General features: G+C 39.9%; 1 protein-coding gene across 3 annotated transcripts in view; it reads left to right on the top strand.

Moving 5' to 3' along the window:
- The window catches only part of PCDH7 (protocadherin 7), a 961953-nt gene that overhangs the window by 44354 nt on the left and 890091 nt on the right, over nucleotides 1–27508 (top strand). For 2 of the 3 annotated variants that reach the window (XM_040419007.1, XM_040419008.1), the window contains one exon: nucleotides 1308–4028. The exons of the other annotated variant lie outside the window; for it this stretch is intronic. In XM_040419007.1, coding sequence (XP_040274941.1) covers nucleotides 1308–1349 — 42 coding nt within the window. In that variant the 3' untranslated portion in view covers nucleotides 1350–4028. Of the gene's footprint in view, nucleotides 1–1307; nucleotides 4029–27508 lie in introns of those variants that run through there. 3 annotated transcript variants of the gene reach the window in all.

Raw genomic sequence — 27508 nt, 5'->3', positions numbered from 1 at the left:
ATAGCCGTCTCTGTGTAAGTGTGTATACAGAGGTAGCTGTCAGTCACTGATAGTTTTACACGGGGAAGGGTTATCAGTGATAGCCGTCTCTGTGTAAGTGTGTATACAGAGATAGCTGTCAGTCACTGATAGCTCTACACATGGGGAAGGTGTTATTAGTGATTGATAGCGTTCCCTGTGTAAGTGTGCATACAGAGATAGGTGTCAGTTACTTATAGTTGTACATGGGGGAGGTGTTATCAGTGACTGATAGTATTCTCTGTGTAAGTCTGTATACAGAGATAGCTGTCAGTCACTGATAGCTGTACACGAGGAAGATGTTATTAGTGATTGATAGCATTCTCTGTGTAAGTGTGTATACAGAGATTATTATTATTTATTATTAAAGCGCCATTCATTCAAAAGCGGCGGTACATATGATAAGGGGTATACATACATAATACAGACAATTGCACTAAGCATAAACAAGACGAGTTACAAACTGGTACAGAAGGAGAGAGGGCCCTGCCCGTGAGGGCTTACAATCTACATGGTATGGGAGAAAGACACTGTAGGTGAGGGCAATAGCTGTCAGTCACTGATAGTTGCACACAGGGAGGTGTTATCAGTGATTGATAGCATTCTCTGTGTAAGTGTGTATACAGAGATAGCTGTCAGTCACTGATAGCTGTACATGAGGGTGGTATTAAGTTCAGAAAAAGCAGAGGTATAAATTACAAGTTTTCCCACAAAGCTATATATCAATCTGCTCAGCTCCTCCTGCTCTATAACTGATGGTATAGTTATGCTTATCGTATTATGTCTTATTTATATATAGATATAATATAGTCATACCATTTTACATTAAGAATACAACTTTGAATTTCCTAGATTTTTGCAACCTTTTTGCAATTTTTACTTCTACGTTTTTTCATGTCCAATATGTGTTACTAGTTATTTAGGCTGATATTCCTTTATAAATCTGTTAGTTGTTGAAAACATTTCTACATAATTTCTTCATCTGCTGGCATTTGCAATGCAGTCCTTGATTTTGTTATCCTAAATTGTTCTATCTGCTGCCGGGTAATTATAATTTATCTGCAGCTAGGTGCCCTATGTAACCTATTGACAGGCAAATACACGGATAGGCATCTTTTCATTTTGCTCAGTGCAATACATTTTACCTTTAATGATGCTGGAAATACCAATGCTATCTACCACAGCAAGCAATATTTTTTCAGGTGTTTATAATTTTCATATCATTTTGCCAGTCCTCATTCATTGGGGATAATTAAACTTGAAACTGAAAGACCTCTATTTATCCACAGGTCACTGCACACTCCTCCTGTGAACCTCAGCTGCGATCTTGAAAAATATCTGTCATAAAGAGCTAGAAAATGTGATTGTGGGACAATTTTGCATAGAGTCACTCTAATAAGTGTGTATAGAGCGACTCTGCTGGCTAAAAATTATGAAAGAAGCTTCAAGTGACGCGCATCGGAAACACTGGAGAGCCTTGAAAACCATTTATATATACATTTAAAGACATGTAAACTGCTCTTAAAGTATTAAGTTCATACTTGCCTTATTACAAAAATGAATTTCACAAAGCAAGACTGTGGAATACCTAAGGAATCCATCGTTTGGTTAAAGTATGCATTCAAAAAAAAGGTATGCTGTATGTATAAATGGTTCTATTGACCGTTCACTCTTTTTTTTTTTTTTTTCCCTGAATGCTTATAACTTTTTGTGATATCTGAAATGTACAATGTTACAAATAATTTGTTAATTGTCATGTACTTTCCATGCAACCGTTGGCTAAACCAGGAAACGACGAGGACTTAAGAAGGAACATTTTTATTTTCTTAAAAAATAAACCAATAAAATATATTTATTATATAAAGATGAATATTTATTATAGATATATAAGAAAAAAAAATAAAAAAAAAATCAGAGCTTTAATTTAAAGCTTGAAACTAATGGTGTTGCAGAAAATAAATAAATGCATGTCTACACTCCAAACAGAATTTTTCAATTTTTTGTATTTTTTTTTTAAATAATAGCAACTTTTTGCTTGGCTTAAACAAGTGAATGCACTACCGATAGTCACATGATGTATCATTAGCTAGATCATATCGGATATACCACGGGCAGTCAGTTTGAGCTTTCTTTATTTTACTTTTTGCTAAGAATGGTACAGGAGGGGTTGGTGGTCAGTTTTATATAGGTTCAATATGGTTGGGTGTTACCAATCTATAAGTATTTATTTTCTGGCAAGAGGAAAATGTGAAAGTTTAAGTTTTCTTTGAAATTAAATGGGTAGCCCAGAAGTGGATTTTTTAAATCAGAACGAGCACCCTACTTGCCCATAGCATGTAACTGGTATTAGACCTCAGGTCCATTCATTTGAGTGGAGATGAGTTGTGCTCTTTCGGGCCCTTTTTTCTATTCCTGGACAACAACTAGCGCAATCAACTAAATGAGCACGTGAAGAAATGAGAGTCCCACCTTCCTAACTTTATAGAAATGGAGCACAGGAAGGAAGTAAGGATAAATAATTCCATATCATAGATCATATATTAGAATTTACTAGCACAGTACAAAGCTTTTACAAGAACAGACTTGAAATTTCCTCTAAATATTCCGTATGCATTTCTAATGCTTATTGGACATTGCAGACAAATGTGTAAGAACATTTGGCGCGGAGAGTCTGAAATACAAAGTTAGAGGTGTTGAGTTCAGTACTTCCTACAGTCTATAGAAGATGTCAGAACAATTCTGCCTTTGTTTTGCCGTAAACAATCTCATTTGCATATTCCACATTTCCCGTTTGTGACTCCAATCTCATCTTCACAATTAGTCATGGAAGTCTGGCTAATATGTACCTGCAAAATGATGTAGTGCCTCACATAGGAAAACCAGTGCACACAGTAGGCACTTCTTTCATGCCATGTGCATTAAATAGCTGTTTGCTGCTCCTGGGTTTGGCCAACAGCTATCATTCCTGACACCCCTCCCATCCCCTAATGAAATTAAGTATGCTATAAAGTATGCTCTTATGTCAATAGGGAGAGGGAACAAACTGCTTTTGGACACTTCCGGCGGTGGCTTAAAAAGCACGATTAACCACATTAAACCATATTGCCTGGTAGAGTTCGTTATGCTTATTAAAATGATACCCTGCTTATGCTTCTAGGTAGCAGAACTGACATTTTCATTATTCTGCTAAATAGCTATTTTGAGCATCAAGGGGCTGGCCAGAAGTATTGGAGCACTGCTATCCTAACACCCATCTCCTCGGTGCACACCTTCCTTCCCTCTGTGCTCTCTGCCTTCCACTGGGATTGACGTGGTTAGACATCTCATTTAGGCCTGTATTATTGCTTCTGCGCCAAGTAACTGGGCGGTTGAGCACTGTATCTGATGCCGCTTCCCAAGCTCTAGCCCTGTCAAAGTGGGTAGTGGGAGTGCATAGAGGGGAGTGAAGAGTGCACAGAGGAGATCAAAGTTAGGATAACAGTGCTCCAAGTCTTCTGGACAGTCCCTTGTTGCTCAGAAGATAATGCTTATATCTCAGGATTGCTGCTACCTAGAAACATACTGTAAGTAAAGTATTGTTTTATTCAGCAGTATCAACCCTATCAAGCAATATGCCAGGCTTAATATGGTTGATCATGCTGACACATGCTCCTTAACTCCTAGAAGAACAAATGATCCAGGGCGCTGTGATGGATCCTTTTACCCATACACATTAGATAGTCGTCGGATCCAAAAATGGCAAAAATTGGCAGGTCCAGCCACCTATAATCTAGTATCTATTCCCAGCTTTATCTAATACAATGACAGCTATCATCTGTTTGTTTGCATTGGACAACACCTCCCAAAAATAGTGTTAAGGTGCCATACACATTAGATGAATGTAAGCCGAACCTGATGATTTTGTCAGGACCGGCCTACTATCTAATGTGTTTGGCGGTGACCCAGTATAAGGGCCAGATATGTTGTATTTCAACATGTCCAAATCTATGTTCTTAAGGGAGATAAGTGATGGCTACAAGTATCTGAAAGCAACTGATTCCCCTTTCCCTATTGTGAATTCATGCACACTCAACTGACCTGCTGGCGCATGTGAATAGTGGGGTCAGGAGGCATAACTGTGGGCTGAAGAAGCATTCAGCCAGCCGCTAGCTAAAGTGTGTGGCCAGACTTATTCTGAGACCAAACACTTAATTTCTTTAAAAGTGCACTAAAATGTATCAGTGGTATAAAGGCTACATTAAAAGGGTTTTCCAGGATTTTTATACTGATCAGTGGGGGTCCGACACTTGCTACCCCTGCGGATCAGCTGTTTGAGAAAGCAGTGACGCCCCTGTGCATTTTACCAAGTACTGCTCCGTACAGATAGCATAGTGGCTATGCTTGGTATCACAGCTCAGCCCCATTCAATTTAATAGGGCTTAGCCGCTCCGGGGCCACGTTACACATGAACTACATGTGTCATCACTCAGCCTAGGAAAAGCAGAGAGAAGGCCTCAGCGCTCACAGGAGAGCCACTGCCTTCTCAAACAGCTGATTGTGGGGGTCCTGGGTGTCAGACCCCCATCAATCAGATACTGATGACCTGTCCTGAGGATTGGTCATCAGTAAAAAAAAATCTCGGAAAACCCTTTTAATAATCTGCGAACTGCGCAATCACTGGGGCAAATAATCATGTGTCCTAAAATATTTGAGAATGTATATTTTCTTAGTTTTATACTAATTACAATGATTTTTATTAAATGGCACAATGGGGTGCAAATGAATTTCAAATTACTCAAATTTACAAAAATACAAAAACTTTCCAAAAACCATATTGCAAAATTGTTTAGTGTTGTACTGCGCTTGTACTCTACTAGAAACAGGGTGTAACTATGGTTAAACGACACCTCTATCAGTAGTTACCAAGAGATATTACAGATCATTAGAGATGGGCAAATTTCAAAAAAATTAGATTCCAGTCCAAATTGGCTTTCTAATTTGCTTGTGGTCCAAATAAATTTGAACCCAATCAAGATGCTTCAATAACCCTGGAAAAGCCTCTCTCTCGCTTTCTCTCTCTCTCTCTCTTTATCTCTCTCTCTCTCCCTTTCTTTCTCGATTCTCCCAAATTGAATCATACAACATACAACAAATTTGTTACAATGAGAACTTTTTTGGAAAGTTTGATCAGATTTTTGAATTTTAGAATTGTTCCGGTCATCTCTACAGATCATGATATGATATATGGTCAGGGGAAAGGCCCAGGGGCTGAAAAGAGCTGACTATGTTTAACTTTCTCACAGATCATGGATCATGAGTAGAGAGCGTATGTAGAAGATCTTCCCAGGGGTGTTGCTTTGCATTTTTAGTCCAGTTGCCCTGGTACTGCTGTTTAGGAACACTTTTTTTTCAGAACAGGATAAGTACCTCAAAGGGTTTACTTAACCAATAATTTTGTCTTCAAACTGACTTTCATTAAAGCCATCAAAATATACCTGTTATGTTGGACCATATTGGAAATATGATTAATATCAGCTTTTTGACATTGGATGTAGGGCTAGATTATATTCTACCTATCAACATCAATGATTTACATATGATTTTCCTAATACACTGGGGAAGGATATGGTGGTCCTTTTCTATCTCTGTCTCCCAGATACATACTTGTAATATTGGCTTCCTGTTGCTGCCATTTGTATAAAGCTCCAATTCAGATCAGTAGGTATTGTAAAGTACTATATGTGGCTTGTCCCCTGGTGGTGGTAACAGGCAGGCAAGTTTTTACAAGTATCTGGGTGAAGAAATAGGGGAAGTGTTGATTTCTAATAATACAGAGCTATACTATTGTTTGTCTTGCTCATTTCTAATGGCATCCCTTACAAGAGCCAACTGGGCAAGCAATTAGTGGGAACGAATTGTTAGTTTCTGATAATTGCCTGCTCATTACAGGAGGTGAGATTTTGTATGTTACATTTGTATGCAGAAATAATCTCCTCTGTATAGAGACGAGCAATTGCTAATGTGATAATGATTTTGGTGTTTGAATCAATGATGCATTCAGCTGATGAATGGTGCATTTGCTCGTTCATTGGGTGATCTGCGACACCATTACACAGGGCAGTTATCGGAAACGAGCATTCCTTGGAACACTCCTTACTGATACTTTCCCCGATTGTGAGCCCATGTAAAGGGTCCTTTAGATGAAGACAGCAATGATGCCTATACCCAGCCTAATAGTATTTTTTTTCTTCATTGGCTCCTAGTCTCATTTTTCAAAATTGTCTAAAAGTAATTTTAACAATCTTTGCTGCCCACATATAGTAACCAATCAGGTCTCAGATTTCATTTCTTAAAAAGCTCCAGTAAGATTAAAACCACACATGCCAACATTTGAAAAACTGCTTACGGGAGATTGATGAGTGTGCCGGACTGCAATTTTTTCCTGGTGAACAAGATCCCTTTTGTGCCAAACATCACCGCACCCTGTGTAGAGTGTTTCACTCATTTTGTGCATCACTCCTTTGCACAACTCTCTGCCCCCCTCCTTGTACCTTGGGCACCAGGACTACATCTAATGATGCAGAATGCTGACTCCACATATGTTTACAGTACACAAGGGGCTGGTTTTTGCTTTTGTTTTGTTTTTAGAAAGCATTCTATGATGTGCTTAGATTTGATTACTCGTCCAGGAGGATCCTCCTTATTCTGGGAAATTTCTGGATGTTCCGAGAGAGTTGAGAAGTGAAATTTAGATTTCTCTTTGATTGGTTGCAGTGGGCAATAAGGGCAATTTTTTGTCTGCACAGTTTTAATCAATCTACTCCTCTGATCAAAGGCTGTTTAAATGGCCCTTTGAGTAGATGTTCTTATGGCACCTGGTGGGCTGCGGTTTGGCCATAAACCTACTATACTGCGCGACCATTACCAATAAGTAAATGACTGACAATCAGGATTGTATGGCCACTCAACAACATCTTGTCTGCTCCCCGGCCACCATGTCTGGTTCAACCCTTAGATACACCCTGGGCCTATCGTTGTTTTGTATACTGTTACAGTATACAGTAGAAGAAAAGGAATTCTTCTTTCATCATTTCAAATTTTAAAGCGATTATTCCCTGTAAGGAAAACATGAAAGACCAAAATTGTGATAAATGTTGTTCTTGACTGAGCTATTACTCCTATAAGTGCAACCCTCTGTGGAGTTAATTCTGCTTTGAAGTGAAACTGAAATATCAGAACCAATATAGGCCTGAACTAAAAAGAAACTAATTATTGTTTTTACAGTAATATTTTATTGTGTGCTGTAACAGCCTGTAACCAGCAGATCTCATAGGAGGTGATTCATTAAGCTGTGTTACCTGGTAATGTTTCCTTTTGGGTCATAACAAAAGGTAGGAAAGGGAATTCAGTCTTTATTTCATGTAAGGATTCCCCGCAGCATTGAAGTCCTTCCATTCCAAAAGGATTTTTTTGCATCTTTTTATTGTAATTTTTATTTAACTAGGCCAAAAAGGGAAAAGCAAACTGTAAGTGTAGTGGTTGCAATCGTGCAAAATATGGGTTATTCCCATCCAATCAGAATAAGATGTTATTTAATATCATGACCTTACTTTTGTTGGCTTGAGTGCTTTGATTATTTTTTTTTTTATTACAGCTAAATATTTTACAGGGCAAACATTTAGCCTTTTTTTTTGTAAAATGACTTTACGTATTTATGAGACATCATGCAAAACTTTTTATTGTTACTGAAAAACAAACTGCTGTAATTGCAAATGCTGTGCACATTTAATGAATAAAGTGATTTTTTTATTTAAACCATAGTTATATTTGTCTGTTTTACTACTGTGTTGGCGGAAAGCCTAAAATATTGAATGCAAAGTCTGAAATATCTGGAGTTAACTGCCTGAAGTTACTGAAAAGTCCTGTGGCTAAGACATTCTTAAAGGTTTCAGAAATACTTAATGACTTCATAAGACTTCATGATCTGCTGTTGGTGCAAAAATTTAAGGATAAAAGAAAATTCATTCCTGACTGAAAAAAGAAAAAAAAAATCTAAAGACATGAGAGGCTTAGCATTAAATTGCATGAATTCTATTATTTTATGAGCAGCTTTACAAAAAAAAAGAAACCTCTGTTAAATTCTTGACTGAGATTTATTAGTTTATTTATTGTAATGTATTGTTGTAATTATGACGGATTACTCATTAGAGGATCATTAGAATATAACTGGCAATCATAATGTCTTTAAGTCAATTTAGATGGGCAGTGATTGGAAATGAGCACTGATATGATCAATTGTTCCCAAACATTTACATGCAGCAATCATCCTAGTCTGCATGGGACTGAATGATAGTGACTACAATTGTTCCTTCCCATAGGATTATTTGTTTGTTGGCAGCACATCCACATTTACGGGGCAATGGGCTGCCAACTAGCGACAATGTTTTGTGCCGCATAAATGATATACCTTGCTTATTCGTCGTGTGATCGGCGTGACGTTTGCAGGTGCAAATTAATTATAAAACTATTGGCCCAGTAAGGTGCCCATGGAAACGGGTCCTTAGGTCAAACTTTATTCATCAATCACTGTGTTGAGTAGCCTAAAAAAATCAACATTCAAAAATGCATTTTATGTTTTTATTTCTTATTTTATATTTATGTACATACCGTATATTTATTTATTTATTCTCTTGTAAATAGTGTTGATCACGAATATTCTAATCGCTAATTTTTATCGCGAATATCGGCACTTCGAGAATTTGAGATGATGTAGAATTTAGTGCTATATATTCGTGATCACGAATATTCTAGATTTATTTTTCATCAATAACCTCCCTTCTTGCTTGTGGGCCGATGAGAAGGCTGCAATATCTTTGTCAGAGCTTAGCAACATCCCTAGCAACCAATAGGAAAGTTGCCTACCCCTTACTATATAGGAACCTCCCCAGCAGCCATTTTCTGCTGTTTTTTTGCAGTTCTGAGAGAGACAGCAGTGACATTGCTGTGCTCTGTGCTTTCATCTGGATCCTATTCCTTTTCCAATTACATTAGGTAGTTAGTTAGCTCATATATATATAATACAGGTAGTTAGTGGGAGATGTCAGTGTAGGTTAGATAGTGATATAGTGTAGCTGATAGGTTCCAGTGCAGGGTGTTAGGTAGTGTGATAGGGATTACTGTTTCTCTGCTGTCCATACATACATGCTATAGACATAGTACTGTGATGTCACAACAATACTTAGTGCACCAATCAGTAATATCTACTCAGACCTGATAAAATGTGAAGTTGCATGTATTGCGAAAAAAAATATGCGCATCATTAGTGCCGATTTGCGCAAACGCAAAAATAATGACAAGATCACGAATTCTAGAATTTGCTAATTTATTGTGAATATGATGCGAAAAATTCATGAAATATCCGCCGTTCATCACTACTTGTAAACACTAGATTTTTTTTAAATGTGCCACCTTTATGTGAATGGTACACTACTAGTAATCATGCCTTAATTGTGCCGATGAGGTTGTGCACGTCTTTGTTCATCATACGTTGTAACAGGCACACCCAACATTAAACTGCATTCCAGGCGTGGCCGCTTTCCTCCGGGCTTAGTAAGTTAAGAGAAAAGTATTTACCTGATTATGTATGCTACCAGGGAACAAGGTAATGAGATAATTGTCTCATCAAGGTTAAAGAAAAGTTTTCAAAATAAGGATTAATATAATAGTATATACTCTATCAATAGGATGTCGGGTCCATAGAATACAACCTCACTAGCAAAAAGTCTCAAACAATGGATTTAATGCAAGCCAAAACAGAATGTCTGCATTATAGCCTATAATTTTCAGGTGAGTCTAAAGGAGCATTTCAAGAGCAGCTGTCACTTAATCCCACACCTGTGTATAGTTTTGAGTTGGGGGAGAGGGAATTCAATTGCAACTTCAACGTAGTATCTGTGTTGTGAATTCCGTGTTTCTCTTCTGCCATAAGAACAGAATTATGAAATTTCAGCTTTGACGGATCTGTCTCATGACATACACCAATGGCACCTGACGGACCCCATTTGCTAGTGTACTGCAAGATGTATTATTTTGTTCTATCAAATGTGATGGAATCTGCGATGGAGGCTCCTAATGGAGCCTCCCATGCAAATGTGGACAGAGCATTGCACAGGTATTTATTTAAAGGTTAAACTAAAGCTATTTTTTTTTTTTATGTTTTAGTTTTGCTGCTAGTGTTTGTTAGTTTCATCGCATTTCACAAGAGAACGTTAGGATCCCACTCATAGGCACGTTATTGCTTTTGAATTGTAGCCCAGGAAAGAGTGGGACGCTGATCACTTTGTTATTCAGTGTAGAGGAATGCAGCACATTTCAGCCAGATTAAAATATGTTTTCAAGTTTTCCATTTAGGTTGTTGTTTTTTGGATTAAACAGTAACAGGAGAGGCTTTGAATCCTACGTCTGAAATTTCTTTTGTATAGAGATGTATTAAGAATCTCAGTATGAAATAGTATTAGAGATTGTCTCAACGTGTCACAAACCCTTTCCTTATGCTCTTCTAGGACATTCGGCATCATTAAGGTAATTCTTTAGACCCCATTCCTCTTAGTCAGAATAGGGAGCCACTAAGAAACAGTGGCTCTTGTTCTGGTTGACCTGTTTCATCCGTGCATCACAGCCAACTGCATATTCCCCACAGGAAAAGTCATCAATACGTATTGTGAAACAGTTAAATAACCCATTGAAGGACCATAGATCATCATGAGATTGGAATTTTTTACTTCCTGTGCCTACTTATGCTGTCTACTTGTAAAAGTAAGATAAGTTCAAAAAAGTTCTTAACAACGTTTAACATTGCAATAAAAGTATTTTAAAAAGTAAGACATTCTGAATGGATTTTCTCTTTAATGCATTATTTTTGGGATCAATGCAGGGGATATACGCATGGTGTGTTATACTGTTATAACGTGTACATTCAGTCATTTGCACCTACACTTCACATCGTCACCACAAATGAGGAACTTATATTTGCCAAAACCTGATGTCTCCTAGAAGATAATGTTCTATGTCGATCACACTTGCAAGTGAAGATTTTGTTTGTGAGTGTCCATGAATAACCTAGCCCAGTGTCACCTTATTAAATGTAGTAGTAATACAAGAAAGTAGGTAGAAATGTGTGGGCATGCTCTATGAGTTTCTTGACCAACCAGAAATTACCACCTCTATACCTAATCAAACTCAAAATTAACTTGAATTCAGAGTTTTAGCTTTGCTATGTATTTTTAGATTCCATTCAACATGGCCGGACCCCACGATGCTGAGCATACTTACCTCATCCCCAATGGTGGCGATACGTCACCCATGTGTCACATGACCTGGTGACATGACACATGGGTGGCACATCACCGCCACGGTGAGTAATTGGCTGGGGTGGTCACGTGACCCATGTCAAACAGGATGCTGACACAATTACACCCGGGAGTAGCAATGCATGATTGGAGGAGATGGAGTTCACCACAACAGGTCCAGCCATGATAGAGGGGTCTAGAAAAATGCACAGCAAATGGGGACAACTCCTTACAATGTCTCAAGATATTGTGCTGATACAGTTCTTAACAACTTCATATCACTATAAGCAAAAACTTTACATATGGCCAAAATGTATTTGCAGTTGTAAAAATACAGTGTATCACCTGTTTATACCAGCAGAAATTATCAGAAAAGTGCCAGCTCATGTGATGGGATTTGTTTGGTATTTGTTCTGGAAAGCTTCTCCTGTCTGAGCATAATCGCTTATGATTATTGGCTTAGGGAAGCAATTAAACTAAGTTACCTGTATATTTATGGTACTCACGGCATTCATGGGTCTTGCCATTTTAGTCTGTAACAAAATTAGAAAAGTTTAAGCTGACCCGGCTGACAGCTATTCCTAACGAACTTCCCATATATATATATATATATATATATATATCTATATATATATGCATGTCTGGTTCGGCTGACCATATATGTCTTCTGAATGAGGAGTGTAGGATAATCCAATGCCAGATACCTCTAGAAGTGGCTTATCTCCCTTGAGATTAAGAATTATTTTTTCTCTCCTGACATATACCAGACAGACTCTGCCTGAACAACTAATGAACATTGTTGACCGCTTCCACTGAAATTGTCATGTTTAGCCAACGTAAATCTAATTTGTATGGCCACCTCTTAAGGTCCCTTTACATGGGACGATACTACAGCAGATCTTTGCGAAGGAAGTGTTTCTTCCCTACAATCCGCTGATCGCTGCTGGAGGAGACCGCTGCATTTACATGCAGCGACCTCCTCCAGAGTATAGGGAGGAGCGATCAGTGATGCCATTGCTCTTCCCCATAATGACTCGTTTGCTGGCAGGAGATGCCGGTAAACGATCAATTTTGCGTGCACACCAACGTTCAGATTACCCGATGAATGAGCGTTTCATCAGGTGATCGGCGGTACATTGACACCGCCTGATCATCGCTGACAAGCGTTACTATGAACACTCGTTAGGGCTAATCTGTGCGATTCTCGGCCCGTGTAAAGGAGATAGATCATAATTTAGCAAATCCAGAAAGTACCTTTTCAAGATTTACTTGCATTATATCACTAATAATAAATAATACAAATCATACGGTTTTATATATTTTATTTATGCATCTTCCGCTGATGATTGGTGTACAAAGTACATAACTTTTTCATCAGCTGTGTCCAACATAGGCAAAAAAGGTTGGCCGGACACAACTGTTATGGGTGAACCAGCCAATTAATGCAGCTGATCTGAAATCAATGGACATATCATGAAACCTTTTATCTGTAATGAAATGATTAAAGGGAATCTTGTCCCCCCGATTCTGCACAAGTACTTCAGTAGTACTGCAGATAAGGATTTTTTTTTTCCTACTCCCGCCATACCCCATTGTCCAGACTGTGTATTGTAAATAAAAAATAGTGATCTAGACTCCTTTATCTACAGTAATAACAAATGATATCCAAGATTGTGTTGACAGATTCCCTTGAAGCATTGGATGACACTTCAAATCCTATCCTTCTCAAGAACAACCAGATATTGTAGTGAAATTAGTAGTAAACAGTCTACCCATGATCAGTCTTGTTGGCAGGGTTTTCCAAGATTTTAATACTAGTGACCTATCCTCTAGGTAGGTTATCAGTATGTGATTGGCAGGGGTACCACGCCCTGGACCCCTAGCTGATCAGCTGTTTGAGAAGGCACCGTCACTCCTGTGAGCACCAAGGCCTTCTCCATGCTTAGCAAGCACATTGTATAGTGCCTGTGCTTGGTATCGCACTCAGCCCCATTCACCTCTATAGGCCATGTGACCAACGAACATGTCGTCACTAGCCCAGGAAAAGCTGTGAGAAGGTGGCGCCGTTCACAGGCGCACCGGTGCCTTCTTAAACAGCTGATGGGCAGGGGTCCGAGCGTCAGACCCACTGATCAGATACTGATTACCTCTCCAGAGGAACTGAAGGCACCACTTATGTTATGTGAGCAGATAGCTATCCTAGCCTATTAATGGTGTATAGAAGATGCTGAGTAAATTATAAGAAATCTCTGATTACTATCTCTATTCACTCGCTAGTAGTAAAAGATTGACCAAGAATTGAGATCCCCAGAAGGTTTCACTAGGCCTACTTGTAGATCAGAAAACATGAACCTGTTTTCTTCAAGGTCTACTAGTACTTCCCTACTTTGGGTTTACCACTCGGCAACCAGTTGAAGAGTAATCATGTTTTCTTTGGCCATGCCTTTTCTTCCAGGGTTAGTTCAAAGCATGGTTTTAATGGTAATACGACGGCTCATTCAGGATCTGATTACTGTTTGCAAGAATAAATTGCAGTCTTGATAAAATAGTTTATAGCTTAAAGATATCTTAGCATATCAAAATGTGTTCACACTGAGTCATTGCAAGGGCAATAACTACTAGTAATGGTTTTAGTGTTGTAAATCCATCAATCATACCACAGGTGGGTGTGACTGTGGTGCTGTAGTTTCAACCCATACCTTTAATTATTAGCTTTCATTAGTTACAGTACATAAGCCCATAATTACCAGGATGAGTTGGCAATACTCTGACCTTCCTTTCACTAAGTAATATTCCACTATGTTTTGGAAAATGTACAGCATTATAGATTATCATTACTTTAAATGGACCATAACTCTGCTTCCTACAAGCATTGACATACATGAGCAAAAGCTTCTGTTTAGTCTTATGATAACAGGATTGAATATTCTGCACTGGAACAAAACCTAGATAATCATATTAACCATGAAAACCCATCACGGAAAATGATTTGTATTTAATTTCTCAGAATAATCCTCAAGAATATTTTCTTCTAAGTTCTTTTTTTGTAGTTGTGTGTGCCGCTTGTACTTGTCATATGTCTGTAAAGACAAGCCTATGGTATTTATATACGGATTTGGTAGCCATCTATGCATAAATATGTCATTATATCATACATAATGAAGGCATTTGAGTTTGACAGGTCTTTGTGATATTCTGTGCTGTACGGAGCTTTGCTTCTCTGTAGTCTCCGATGTTACAGATGGAGATGGCTCCACAGAAGTTGGGTTCACAAACAAAACCAGATTTGATACAAGAGAACAGATAAAATATGGATGCTTATTCTTCCTTAAGTAGTCAATGGATTCTAAAATCACAGATCAGTAATCCAACCCTACTGACTATTATAGAGAGAATATGTTTCCTTATATGTAGACTCTTCTAGCCAGAGAATAGAAGTCCGTAATACTTATTTAGTTTTCCTGAAAAGTCACCATTTTTGTACATATGCTGAGTCTGTAACCCTGGGTTCACACCTGAGCGTTCTGAAAGGAGCGCTCTGTATGCGCGATTGTACGGGCGTTTACAATCGCACATACAGAGACAAGCGAACACACATTGTCGCGCGTTCCCGAAAGTCTATGTACGGGAACGCGCGACAAAACGCCCCAAAGAACGCTCAAGTACTTGTTTGAGCGTCGGGCGTTTTACAGTGCGATCGTACGCGCTGTAAAACGCCCAGGTGAGAACCATTCCCATAGGGAAGCATTGGTTTCTCCTTGTTGTGCGTTTTACAGCGCGTAGGAACACGCTGTAAAACGCTCAGGTGTGAACTTAGGGTTATTGTAACCCTATTCTCCTAACTGTCCAACCTGCAATACCAGGCATAGCCTATGAGTGAGAGTGGAGCTGTTCCTATCATTATTAGTGACAGGTAACCCTTTTTAAAAAAATTCTGGTGCGTATTTATATTCAGGATTTAGAATTGGGAAGTGTTATTCTGTACGTAAATGGGTTTTGCAGGAATAATTAACTATTTCCTATCGACCTTATTGACAGATTGATACTTAAATGCTTCCCACTGCTCCAATCCTGCGCGCTGGCTCCCATTCCAAAATTTTTTGGTCCCCAGTTTGTTGTCTTCTGGCAGGAACATGGAAATGGTCACCGGTGTTGATGCTGCGAATGACTGGCTTCAGCGGTGACTTGTCACTTGGGGAATCACTAGCTGCAGCTGTAGGTGACCATGTCCATGTGCTGACTGGAAGAAAAGCTGGGGGACCAGAAGAGGAACGGGAGCCAGCAAGCAGGATTGAGCTGGGGGTGAGCAGGTAAGTATAAGTCCTCATTTACACCACTGTATTTTGATCCGTGTCCGATCCGCATTTTTTGCGTATTGAACAGGAATCCATTTAATTTCTAGTTCATTTTATTTTCATTATATTCATTTGTATTTCTATGCATTCCTATGCATCTGTGCTGCAAATTATAGAACATGTCCTATTCTTGTCCGTTTTGTGGACAAGAATAAGTATTTTGACAATGGTGCGTGCGGAAAGTGAGGGATGTACATTGCCAGTATCCTCAGTTTGTGGACCCCAAAATGGATACGGCCATGTAAATTTTGCCTAAATTAGTTTTCCTGGAGAACTCCTTAGAAGAGACTTTGACCCCTTTAAAGAGACTCTGCCCGATGCGGGTGCCATAGCCGCGGGTGGCCGCCTGTTTCTTTTAGCAGACACCCGCTGCTCATGTCCGCAACCGGCAGTAATGCCGATCGCGGCCATTTAACCCCTCAGATGCCGTGGTCAATGCTCCCTTTCGGTTGTGCTTCAGCTCCCCTGTGTGGCGATCGGAGGAGCCAGAGCGTGTATGCAGCAGCCCCTATTTTTATGAATGACGAGGCTGATGCATAGTATATCCTATAGAGCCCTTGCCTGTAATAGGGCTCCATAGGAAACTAGTAAAGTGATCATAGATCCAATGCTAGTGCATTGAAGTCTATGATAATAGCAATCAGATGATTGCATGTTATAGTTCCCTATGGGGACTATAAAAAAGTGTAAAAAATATATATATAAAAAAAGTAAAAAAATTTATTAAAAAACATAAAAATTCAAATCACCCCCCTTTTCCCAAAATAAAAATAAAAGAACTAAAATAATAAAAAAAATACACATCATGGGTGTCGCGATGTGCGAAAACGTCCATAGTATAAAAATATGAAAATATATTCCCCATACGGCAAACAGTAAAACGGAAAAAAGCGTCCAAATAGCCAATTCGCCGGTTTTGGTACCTTCATTCTCTACAAAAAACTTAAATAAAATGTGATCAAAAGTCATACACACCCCAAAATGGTATCAATGAAAAAATGAGCCCCCATAGAGCTCCGTACACATAATTACAAAAAAGTTATAAGGATCAAAATATGGCGACAAAGAAATAAAATTGATTGTTTCCCACTTAAATTTTTTTTTAGCACTATCAAAACGCAAGAAAAACTATACATATAAGGTATCGCCGGATTTGTAGTGACCTGTAGAATAAAAGTAACTGGTCAGTTTTATCGCACATCGAACATTGTAAATAAAAAAAACGTTTTACCGTACATAAGAGTAAGGTTCTCCGAACCTAGAATTTATGTGCTGGCTCTCATCTATCAGGAGATGAAAGATTGGGCCTTTTGAATCTCAGTCCCCTATCCTTTTGTTCTCAGGGGAAATAAGCTTCTGCTAGAGGTCTGCCAATGGCTCTCTTTCCATTAAAGGGAACCTATCATCAATTCGATGCTGCCCATACTAACGGCAGCATAAAGTAGAGACAGATGAGTTGATTTTAGCGGTCTGTCATTTAAAAGTTAAAAGTAAGTGGTTGCCGAGACCCAACATCACAATCATTGCAGACTGGGCCTGGAAAAGAGTCACGGCCACCTGAGAAGAGTCCTGGTTATTCATAAATTCCTGCTCTCCCTGCCCACCTGCTGATGACTGACCGTCTTCTACCTAGTTTTCTCCATTTCTCTCTAGGAGAGACCTGCCAATCATCAGCAGATGGGTGAGAGAGCAGGAGATTATGAATAACCAGGACTCTTCTCAGGTAGATTTGACTCTTTTCAAGGCCTGGGCTGCAATGATTATGATGCTGGTTCTCAGCAACCACTGACTTTTAGCTCATGAGTGACACATCGCTGACATCAGCAATTCTGTCACTATTTTATGCTGCCCTCAGTAAGGTCAGCAGAAAGTTGATTACAGGTCCCCTTTAAGAATGCATGCATGTTCAGTCATGCTTTCATGTGCATGGGGAGCTGGGAAGTATAGATTTTGTGGAATCAGCATTAGGCGACAGCTATTGTAAATGTATGGCCACTTCAAACCTTCACTCCACTTGTTCTGTTACTTGAGAGCAGACAGGTATTAGGATTAGGGACAAGATTGGGAGGGGATTGGAATTATGGACAGGAAGGTCACTACTTTCTCTCCCCCTATCTAGCTGATCTTTTATTAGCTGATGACTATCGTTAAGCTAAGATCCGAATTTCAGGGAAAATTTGATTTGCCGCAAAGCAATCATACCTCATCCATTTGCTCACAACGGGCTTGCCGCAGCCATCTTGATTGAAGATCTTGCACGAAATCCCGTGCTTGGTGTTTTTATGACTTCACCACACCGGCCGATATTTTGCTCTAGATCTTCAGTCAAGATGGTGGGGGCTGGCCCCTCGTGAGCAAATGGATGAGGTAAGTATGATGTCATTTATTTATTTTTTAAAATTTTACACTGTGTTATTACTGTCAGATGCCGTGATCAGCTATCAGAAATCGCCGCTCCCTGTCACTACACCCACTACTTACAAAGATATGCGCTTCGTGACAAAGTATTTCATCACAAAGCAATTTTTTTTTGTAAAATTCGACAAAGCAGCCAAATCGAATTTTTTAATACTTCGCTCATCTCTACTGATGACCTACGTTGGGACTCTCTGAAGGAGTCCAAAAAATAGGGTAGGGTCACATTGAGCTTTTTGGAGGAGGTTGTGAGGCAGATTTTCTTGTAGGTTTTTCAGACAAAGCCAGAAGAGGATCCAACAGGGAGGAGAAATATTTATCTTTCCGATTCTTTTTGAATCCACTTCTGTGTAAAACTACCCTCAGTATGTTATATGACTGTAATGTCGTTCTAATGCCTATCACACATCTCTCTTGTAAAGCAATAAAAGAAATCAGCAAGATAACATTTACAAACCCCACTTTCATTTCTTCCCTCACCTCTGTGATTATCATGGAATGAGTGCACTGCCTATACAAGAATGACCCTTATCTAAATTCCAAGCAGACAATGAAGATGGCCATCAAGAACTGAAGAGGAATGTGCCCCGAGGTGGTCTTGGTGTAATCAATATGTTGTGGTCAGTAGTTTGCTGGGATTGTGTAATTACCTCCATCTGACAAGGGGCACTTGAGAATGGCTCACCTGTGCCGTCATCTCCAACTGAGCCAAAGCCTTCATCTTCTCGGGTTTTTCTGATAACAATCAGATCTGAATTCTAGTAGCTCCTCCAGGTAAAAAGGTGCAGTCCTCGTATGCATTATCCTCCCCCGCTACATATGGGACCTCTATGACGTATGTTATAAAGGAAGGTGGTGACCCCAGTCTAAAGCTTTTATCTCTTCTTCCCTTTGTGATGAAAGAATTCCACTGCAAGCCATTAAGGAATCTCAGGGGCTCGTTGGTTCATGAATACAACGAAGCATCTGGTAATGAGCGTACAAACAAATCCTTATGATCTCAGACAGTAAAGGTGCAACGTGAATATTCAACGAGAGAAAAAAAGAAAAAGTAAAGAAAACACATTGCTTTTGACAAATAGCCTGGAAACTCAAATCCCTATTAACGCTAGGGGGTCTATTGGTTCATTGTAGTGAAACGGAGTGCTTGAAATAGAGATGCAGAAAAAATCCTGCGTGTTCATCGCGGTCCCTGCAGCATTGGCTGCAAATGTACGCATGTCGCTTTTACTAAACGCAAAGCTGAATAGTATTCTTTCATCTCCGGTCCTATTCTAAATGTAAGTCGAACGAGATCCAAAAAGCTGAGCTAAAGGGATTTTTTTTTTTTTTTCAGTCTGCGGATAGAAAATCTATTGTGATGACTTACCTTGAATTTGCCATAAAGCTTTTGATCTAAGGGTGAATTTCTCTCCTGAGGGATATTTTTTGCCTCTTACTGAAATTCAAATAGCGTATTCCCACACGCCAGCGTATCTTGTCGTGTTGAAATTATTACAAGTGCATTTTCTATTTTAGTTATAGTCAGAAAATCACAATTTGATTGCCTAGGAAAGTACATGATTAGAAATAGTAAGGGCGGAAGCTACGCTTTGTGCGTTTGGAGGAAATGCAATTCCAAACTGTTGACCCGCTGGATGAAATGTGACAACTAGCTAACCATCATTAGTTTAATTTCCTCACTGCTAGTTTCTGTCTCTGCATTACAAGCTTGTGCATTGCAAGGCCCCGCAGCCATGGACCACGAAAGCAGAAACCCTCTTTTAGAAGGAACGTGTTTGATCACTGAAAACTAGATGCAGAGGTTACATTCTCTCGCAAAGCCTCTGTGATTCCATTTCTATACACTAGTCCATGACAGTATAAATTATACACGTGTGGACAAATACAGTAAACACAAAGATTGAACATAAAAACGATCAAAAAGTGACATTTTCGCATAAAGAACAACTCTAGTATTATGAAGAAGATAATTCTTGTAAGCCTCACGGGCAGGGCCCTCTCTCCTTCTGTACCAGTTTGTAACTTGTCTTGTTCATGCTTAGTGCAATTGTCTGTATTATGTATGTATACCTCTTCTCATATGTACAGCGCTATGGAATGAACGGCACTTTAATAATAATAATAATAATAATAATAATAATAAAATCCTTCCTATCCAAGTTCTAGACCAATGGGTGCAATATTAAGATGGCTTATTCTTATCATGTAATGCCACCCAGTGGTGGACCAGCCATCAGTGATGGTCAGTTCGCAGTGTTCGCCAACGAACACATGCGGATTGCCATCTTGACTCACCCGTCCGGCGATGCACAGGTAAGCCCTTACCTTTGCCTGTGCCGGGAGCCGGTCTGAAATCAAATGCAGTCACCGGGAGCAGGCAGTTCCGAGAACAGCCTGATGAAGGCCCCCGGCAGCTGTTCTCGGAACTGCCTGCTCCCGGTGACCGCATTTGATTTTAGACCGGCTCCCGGCACAGGCACAGGTAAGGGCTTACCTGTGCATCGCCGGACGGGTGAGTCAAGATGGCAGCCCACATGTGTTCGTTGGCAAACACTGCGAACTGACCATCACTGCCAGCCATAGACCATACAGGGAGATTTCAAAGTGGGCCAGTGCCCAGGGGCCAATCTGAAGCTTCCTCATGGCCACTGGATGGATACCTAACAATCTGATGCTCTCAGTAGTAATTATTGCTAGGAGAATCAGATACTGAGCTAAGGTGCCCTCCTGAATTCAACTGTATCACCGTTCTCAGGATGGTGATACAGTTGAATACTGCAGGTGGTGGTGGCAGTATCTTGTGCAACACTATGGTATTCGGTTCTGCTGAGGCAGTATTTTGTGCTGCACTATGATATTGCTGGCCTCACCTACTGCAGTCGTCTCTGCCTACTTATGTTGCCCTATCTTTTGTCAATTTGGACCCGCCTACAACATGTGGCCACTTTTAGGGTTTTTTTCAAGGCCACTTTAAGCTCTCAGTCCTCCCCTGATGCCTCCATACACTGCACTGCTATAATGGTATTCCACTATCCTGTTTATTAGGTCAGTGGTTAGATGCCTACATGTGAATAGACGGTAGCCACATTTACTAATATGAGTGCATTTGGCGCAAGTTGGTGCATTTTTGGTGCAATCTGGCACATTTTGTTTTAGAAAAATCCACTGCACCCAGCATGCAAGGTAACATGGCTTAACGGAAGTGGGGCATAGCTCAGAGGGAAAGCGGTTGTAGCCCAATATCTGACATTTTGGGCCAAAATGGTGTAACCTTTCTATTGCAATGTAAGCTAACCAATAGATGGTATAGGCCCCTTTCACACGGGCGAGTATTCCGCGCGGATGCTTTGCGTGAGGTGAACGCATTGCACCCGCACTGAATACCGTCCCATTCATTTCTATGGGGCTGTTTACATGAGCGGTGATTTTCACGCATCACTTGTGCGTTGCGTGAAAATCGCAGCATGCTCTATATTCTTTTTTCACGCAACGCAGGCCCCATAGAAGTGAATGGGGTTGTGTGAAAATCGCAAGCATCCGCAAGCAAGTACGGATGCGGTGCGATTTTCACGCATGGTTGCTAGGTGACTGTCTATTCACTGTATTATTTTCCCTTATAACATGGTTATAAGGGAAAATAATAGCATTCTGAATACAGAATGCTTAGTAGGTGATCAATTGAGGGTTAAAAAAAAAAAATATTAATTAACTCACCTTCTCCTCTTGTTCGCGTAGTTCCCGATCTCTTCTTTACTTCTTTAATGATGAACTACCGTCTAGGACCTGTGGTGACGCCAGATCACATGCTCCAATCACATGGTCCATCACCGTGGTGATGGACCATGTGATTGGAGCATGTGATCTGATGTCACCAAAGGTCCTTTAGCCCACAGCTCATCAATAAAGAAGTAAAGAAGAGACCGGGAACTACGCGAACAAGAGGAGAAGGTGAGTTTATTTTATTTTATTTTTTTTAACCCTCAATTGATCACCTACTAAGCATTCTGTATTCAGAATGCTATTAATTTCCCTTATAACCATGTTACAAGGGGAAATAATAACATCTACACAACACCTAACCCAAGCCCGAACTTCTGTGAAGAAGTTCGGGTTTGGGTACCAAACATGCATGATTTTTCTCACGCGAGTGCAAAACGCATTACAATGTTTTGCACTCGCGCGGAAAAATTGCGCGTGTTCCCTCAACGCACCCGCACATTTTCCCGCAACGCCCGTGTGAAAGAGGCCATAGCGTTAGCCAAAAGTGCTTAGACATGCCCCCAATTTATCTTCCAACCAGAGCCCATGTGATAAATGTGGTGTAGGCCTAGACAGTCCACGTGTACATCATTTATAGGGTTAGTAAATCTGCCCCTATGTAGTTTTAAGATTCGTCTCATCTGCTTTGATATTGCACTAAATGCATTCATATTATGCGGCATGTACATACAGAAGCAATGTATAGGAAATGCCAGTACAACTATATGGGAAGGTTTGCATCCACCAAGCGTGAAATATCCCTTCAACAAGACTACTTGGTAAATAAAGGGGTGGGAGACTATTATGATGTATGGTAGTACATAGGCTGCTTACAGCTAGGTTAATATTAAAAGTTTAGCATTTTTAAAAATGTGATTTCTACAAAAACGTATACTTACCGTTTATCTGGATTGTTAGGCTAAGACCACATGGAGACTTTAAATATGATGTGACACACGTCTTAGCCTTATTGCAGACTTTGACTATGCCTATTAGGGCTGGTGTTTGGGCTACCATTGCATTGCTGTAGCTCGCAACTGTAATGTATATGGTGAGGATTCAAGCACCATGCCAACCTGGATTTAATTCACCCCCCCAGCATTCATATTGTCATGCGTTAAAAGATGGTAAATTGATATACAAAATACAATTAATTATGACAACTTCAAATCCTCTAATAGTTATGCATCAAGTTCATACTGTTGGTTAAAATACATATATGGGCTAGATTTATCACAGACAGGCGGTGTACACAGGTCTATGATAACTAGGCCCGCTCCCGGGTGCTGCACATAGTTAAAGGGATTATGTCCCTTCAGCCCTTTAATGAAGAGGCGTACGCCCCATAATAAATTAGGTGCAGGACCCGACAGTCCTTGCGCCTAGATTTCAGAGTTATTTTACGCTAAATGTGACTGGGCTGCCAGTCCGGTCCCCCCTGCCCCCTAACTTTGCCCCTTTTTTGGGAAAGTGGTGAAACCGGCGGAGAAGTGTTACTTGTCCAAAATTTTTAGCACAAGTGGCATTTGAAAAAAGTCACAACCGTGCAGTTTGCGACTTTTTTACACCACAAAAAGTTGCATATTTTAATGATAAATCTGCCCCAATAATTCTTTGTTTGAAACAGTTGCTATTTGTAACAGTGTCATTCTTTGTATCCATATGCATATATGTATGCTCTTATCCTACGTTCTATCATGTTGGGGACCGCAAGTGATTAGCAGGGTGAAACCTGGGATGTCCTACAGGCTTCAGGCATTTAAAACACTCACCATTGCTCCACAAGAAGTGGATAGTATGTGAAGGTAAGAAACATGGGCATGACACTAAGGTGTCTTCTGACAGAAGACAAGGTTTGGACAGGAGAGAAGATATTTAGGGCAGGAGTCAGTTAGGGGAAAAGTCAGAGGAGTAGTCAGTTAGGAGAGGATCCAGTTAGGGGGGCTGAAAAAAAGAAGACACCATTCCTGTTTGAGCTATGTTAATGGTAGAACAGATAAAAATGCACATTGCATGACATCAAAATACAGACACACATAAAGCAGTAATACCCCTACTGTGTCTCACATTATAACTATTATATTATCACTTGTCTTCACTAATGCCAACTTTGATACCGTGCTATGTTATTACTAGTTATTACCAATCTAATATTAAATGGACCATCCTGAGGAAGGGCCATCTATATTGTGATCTCAGAACTCCCCTTTATTGTTCATAAGAAGTTACAAATGAAAACTCTTGCTTTAAAACCTTTCCTCATCTTTGTTGCTAGGCAAGTGGGGAATTCATGCTTTGTTCCAGGGGCATAGGTAAAGGCTCACGGGCCCTGGTGCTGGAGTTCATCCTGGGCCCCCTTCCCTCAGTGCTTTGTGGCCAGCGGCTGAGAAGCACATTGCCTTAGTGCTGCCTGAGGCAAAAATTGAAGCGGCACACCTCCCCTATGCCAAATTCTTGACCTAAAACCTTCCCTCCAGCCAGAGGTGTAACTTGACCAGCATGCATTTTCTATAGTACCGGTGTCTTCTTATGCGACACAATGGTCTTTGGGCCCCTCAGGCTCCCGGGCCTGATAGCGACTGCTACCTCTGCACCTCCTATAGCTACACCCCTGCTTTGTTCTAATTGGCATGTGTTCCATTCCATTGGGGTTACATAAGTTTTGACAGCAGGAACAGTATAGCTGGCACGTCTGTTCTTGCTGTCAAAAACACAGGAACTGGAAGAAACCTGATGGAAAATATTATACGTCAATGGAATCCATCAGGACTTGTGATGGTTCTGTTTGGATCAGAAACAATGTCCATAGTATGAACAGAGCCTTAGAGATATTTAACTCCTTGTTAGAGATGAGTAGATGAATTGTACATGAATCAAATTCATTATGAATCTCCCTGAAGATTCTAATTTCAGCAAATCTGAAACCTTTGTAATTCTTTCCACATAAATTGTTCAAAATGGCGGCACCATTTTACAGATCAGCAGATAACAAGGCATCTGCTACCAATAAGGATAATGTTCAACTGTTTTTTTATTTTTTTTATTTAAAAATTCAAATCTGACGGTGCAGTGTGTTATTAAACAGGCTTTCTGTTGCCCCTGGCTACCATCCATTTACCCATAGTCATCTATGTCACTGGTACTAGTACTGCCTTGGCATTAAAGAGTTTGAAAGAGGTTGGAATGGATATAGTCCTAGGAGACCTCAGAGTATCCTACACAATTTTTAGAGTAATTGGGGCGCTTTTGATTCAGGTTCTAATTATTTAGATTGAATGTGATAGCCGATCTGATCAAACTGGACCCAAAACAAATTTTGGGAAATTCCCTCATCTCTATCAATGATGCCCCTCAATCTAAATAGTGAGGGTACTGAGCAACAACCCCCATAGGATCCATTTCTATTACTGTTAACCTGCAGGACACTTAGATGCTTTTAGTGTCACAGCTCTGCTACTGCCACGAAAGCCTATTAGGAAGGACGTGGCATAGAAGGAAAGTAATCTAATGTAAAGTTTTTATAAAAATGTAATATATAAAGCAATGATAATTCCTGTAATTAATTTAATGACAATTAATTACTTTATAGCAGTTAATGAAGCGCTGCTTAAGAACCGTTGCTCTGTTCAACCATATTATTCTTGCACCTTCTCAAACCTCTCTGCTTTCTACCATAATTTGCAACTCTGTGAAATCCACTAAAGGAGGTTTTTGAAGTAAGGCAAAAAAAAAAAAAAAGAAAGATGCAATAAATTATGTTCTTCAAACATGCTCTTTATGGTCCATATGGTATCCTGAGGGGTGGTTTGTTGATTGCCAAAAGTCTGTAGCACCACTTAGAAAAAGAAAAAGAAGAAAATCTGAAACAAAGGACTGTCATCACAGGCATGCAAATCACATTGTAAATGGAGCTCCCATGGGTGAGCAGCTAACTAGGTGCCTTTGAATGAATCCCAAAAAAATACAGCTTCTTCAATTTACACAAACAGGAAGGCATGTTGGATTTCCTTTCGTCTCTTTTCAGAGATGTTACTCAGCGAGCCACCTTTCTTGTTTGATGCACTAATCACGTCTACTCTTCCCATTGTCTTCTGGTGTCAGGTGTCAATGAGTGTTAAGCAGCGAAGCGATTAGAAACTTTCCAAAGAAAGCGAAGGATTTCAATCTTCATTTTCTCAGTTGGACTTAGCAGTCGTAATAGAATTCCAGTACGTTCCATTTTTTTTTTTTATCCCCCTTGGAGAAAGCGAACGAGACATTATGGGCTGTAATTGTAAGGTGTATATTGAGAAGGACAATTACAGAGAGTAGCAGAAAAAAAGGCTTTGATTGGGAATTGGTCCCGTGTTTAACAGCTACAGTCTATGCCGCAAAGTTTGCTTAGTGATTGCTGTCAAAGAAAAATAAGTGTCTGCTGCGGTGAGATGTAGGTGTTTAATTGTAGGGTAGAATTTCTGTGATATCCTTATGTAGCCTCACATTATAGCCAAGCTGACTGTGGAAGAAATAAAGGACAAAAAAGAATAAAATACAATAAATGTGTGTAGATACCTAGAAAAACAGACACCTGCACAGTTCCTGCACTCCCATTATATGTATAGTAGTATATATACAGCATACATCTATATATACACACACTAAGACATAGGCACATATGTAATCACACACATATATATCTACATACAGAAACATACAATTACGTGCGAGAGGGTGTGCCAATCAGCTCTTAGCAAGCTCTCCCTCTAATGTCACTAGATGTGGAGAGCGCCTAAGCAGCATGAGGAGTCTTATACGCCAAGGAGTGCTTCTCTGGAATTTTGGGGAGAGGGTACACAAATCAGATCTTTGCAAGCTATAATGCCAACAGATGTAAAGTAGCTATTCTATAAGTTATGTTGTACGACTTTTTAAACAGACCTTGAAACAGGACTTGGATAATAACGAAGCCAACATCCCATCTGCAGAAAGCTGTTTCAGGGAGATTTCCCTTAATCAGTGTGGAGCAGAGAGTACTGGCTTAGGTTACTTTACACCGGCAGGGTTCAGCAAAAACGTTTCCGTTACTGATAATACAACTGTCTGCATCCGTTATGAACGCATCCGGTTGTATTATCTTTAACATACCCAAGACGGATCCGTCATGAACTCCATTGAAAGTCAATGGGGAACGGATCAGTTTTCTATTGTGTCAGAGTTAAGACTACTTTCACACTAGCGTTTCTATTTTCTGGTATTTAGAACCATCATAGGGTTTCAATACCAAAAAAAAAATGCTTCCGTTTTGTCCCCATTAATTGTCAATGGGGACAAAATGTAACTGACCAGAACGGAATGCTCCAAAATGCATTCCGTTCCGTTCTCATACCGCCCTGGGATGCGGAGCAAGACGGATCCGTCATGACCCACAATGCAAGTCAATGGGGACAGATCCGTCTTGCTCCGCATCCCAGGACGGTATGAGAATGGAACGAAATGCATTTTGGAGCATTCCGTTCTGGTCAGTTACGTTTTGTCCCAATTGACAATTAATGGGGACAAAACGGAAGCGTTTTTTTCCATATTGAAACCCTATGATGGTTCTCAATACCGGAAAATAGAAACGCTAGTGTGAAAGTAGTCTTAACTGTGTAA

This window comes from Bufo bufo, chromosome 2 (genome assembly GCF_905171765.1).
Source record: "Bufo bufo chromosome 2, aBufBuf1.1, whole genome shotgun sequence".
Lineage (NCBI taxonomy): Eukaryota > Metazoa > Chordata > Amphibia > Anura > Bufonidae > Bufo > Bufo bufo.
This window is presented reverse-complemented; position numbering and strand designations above follow the sequence as displayed.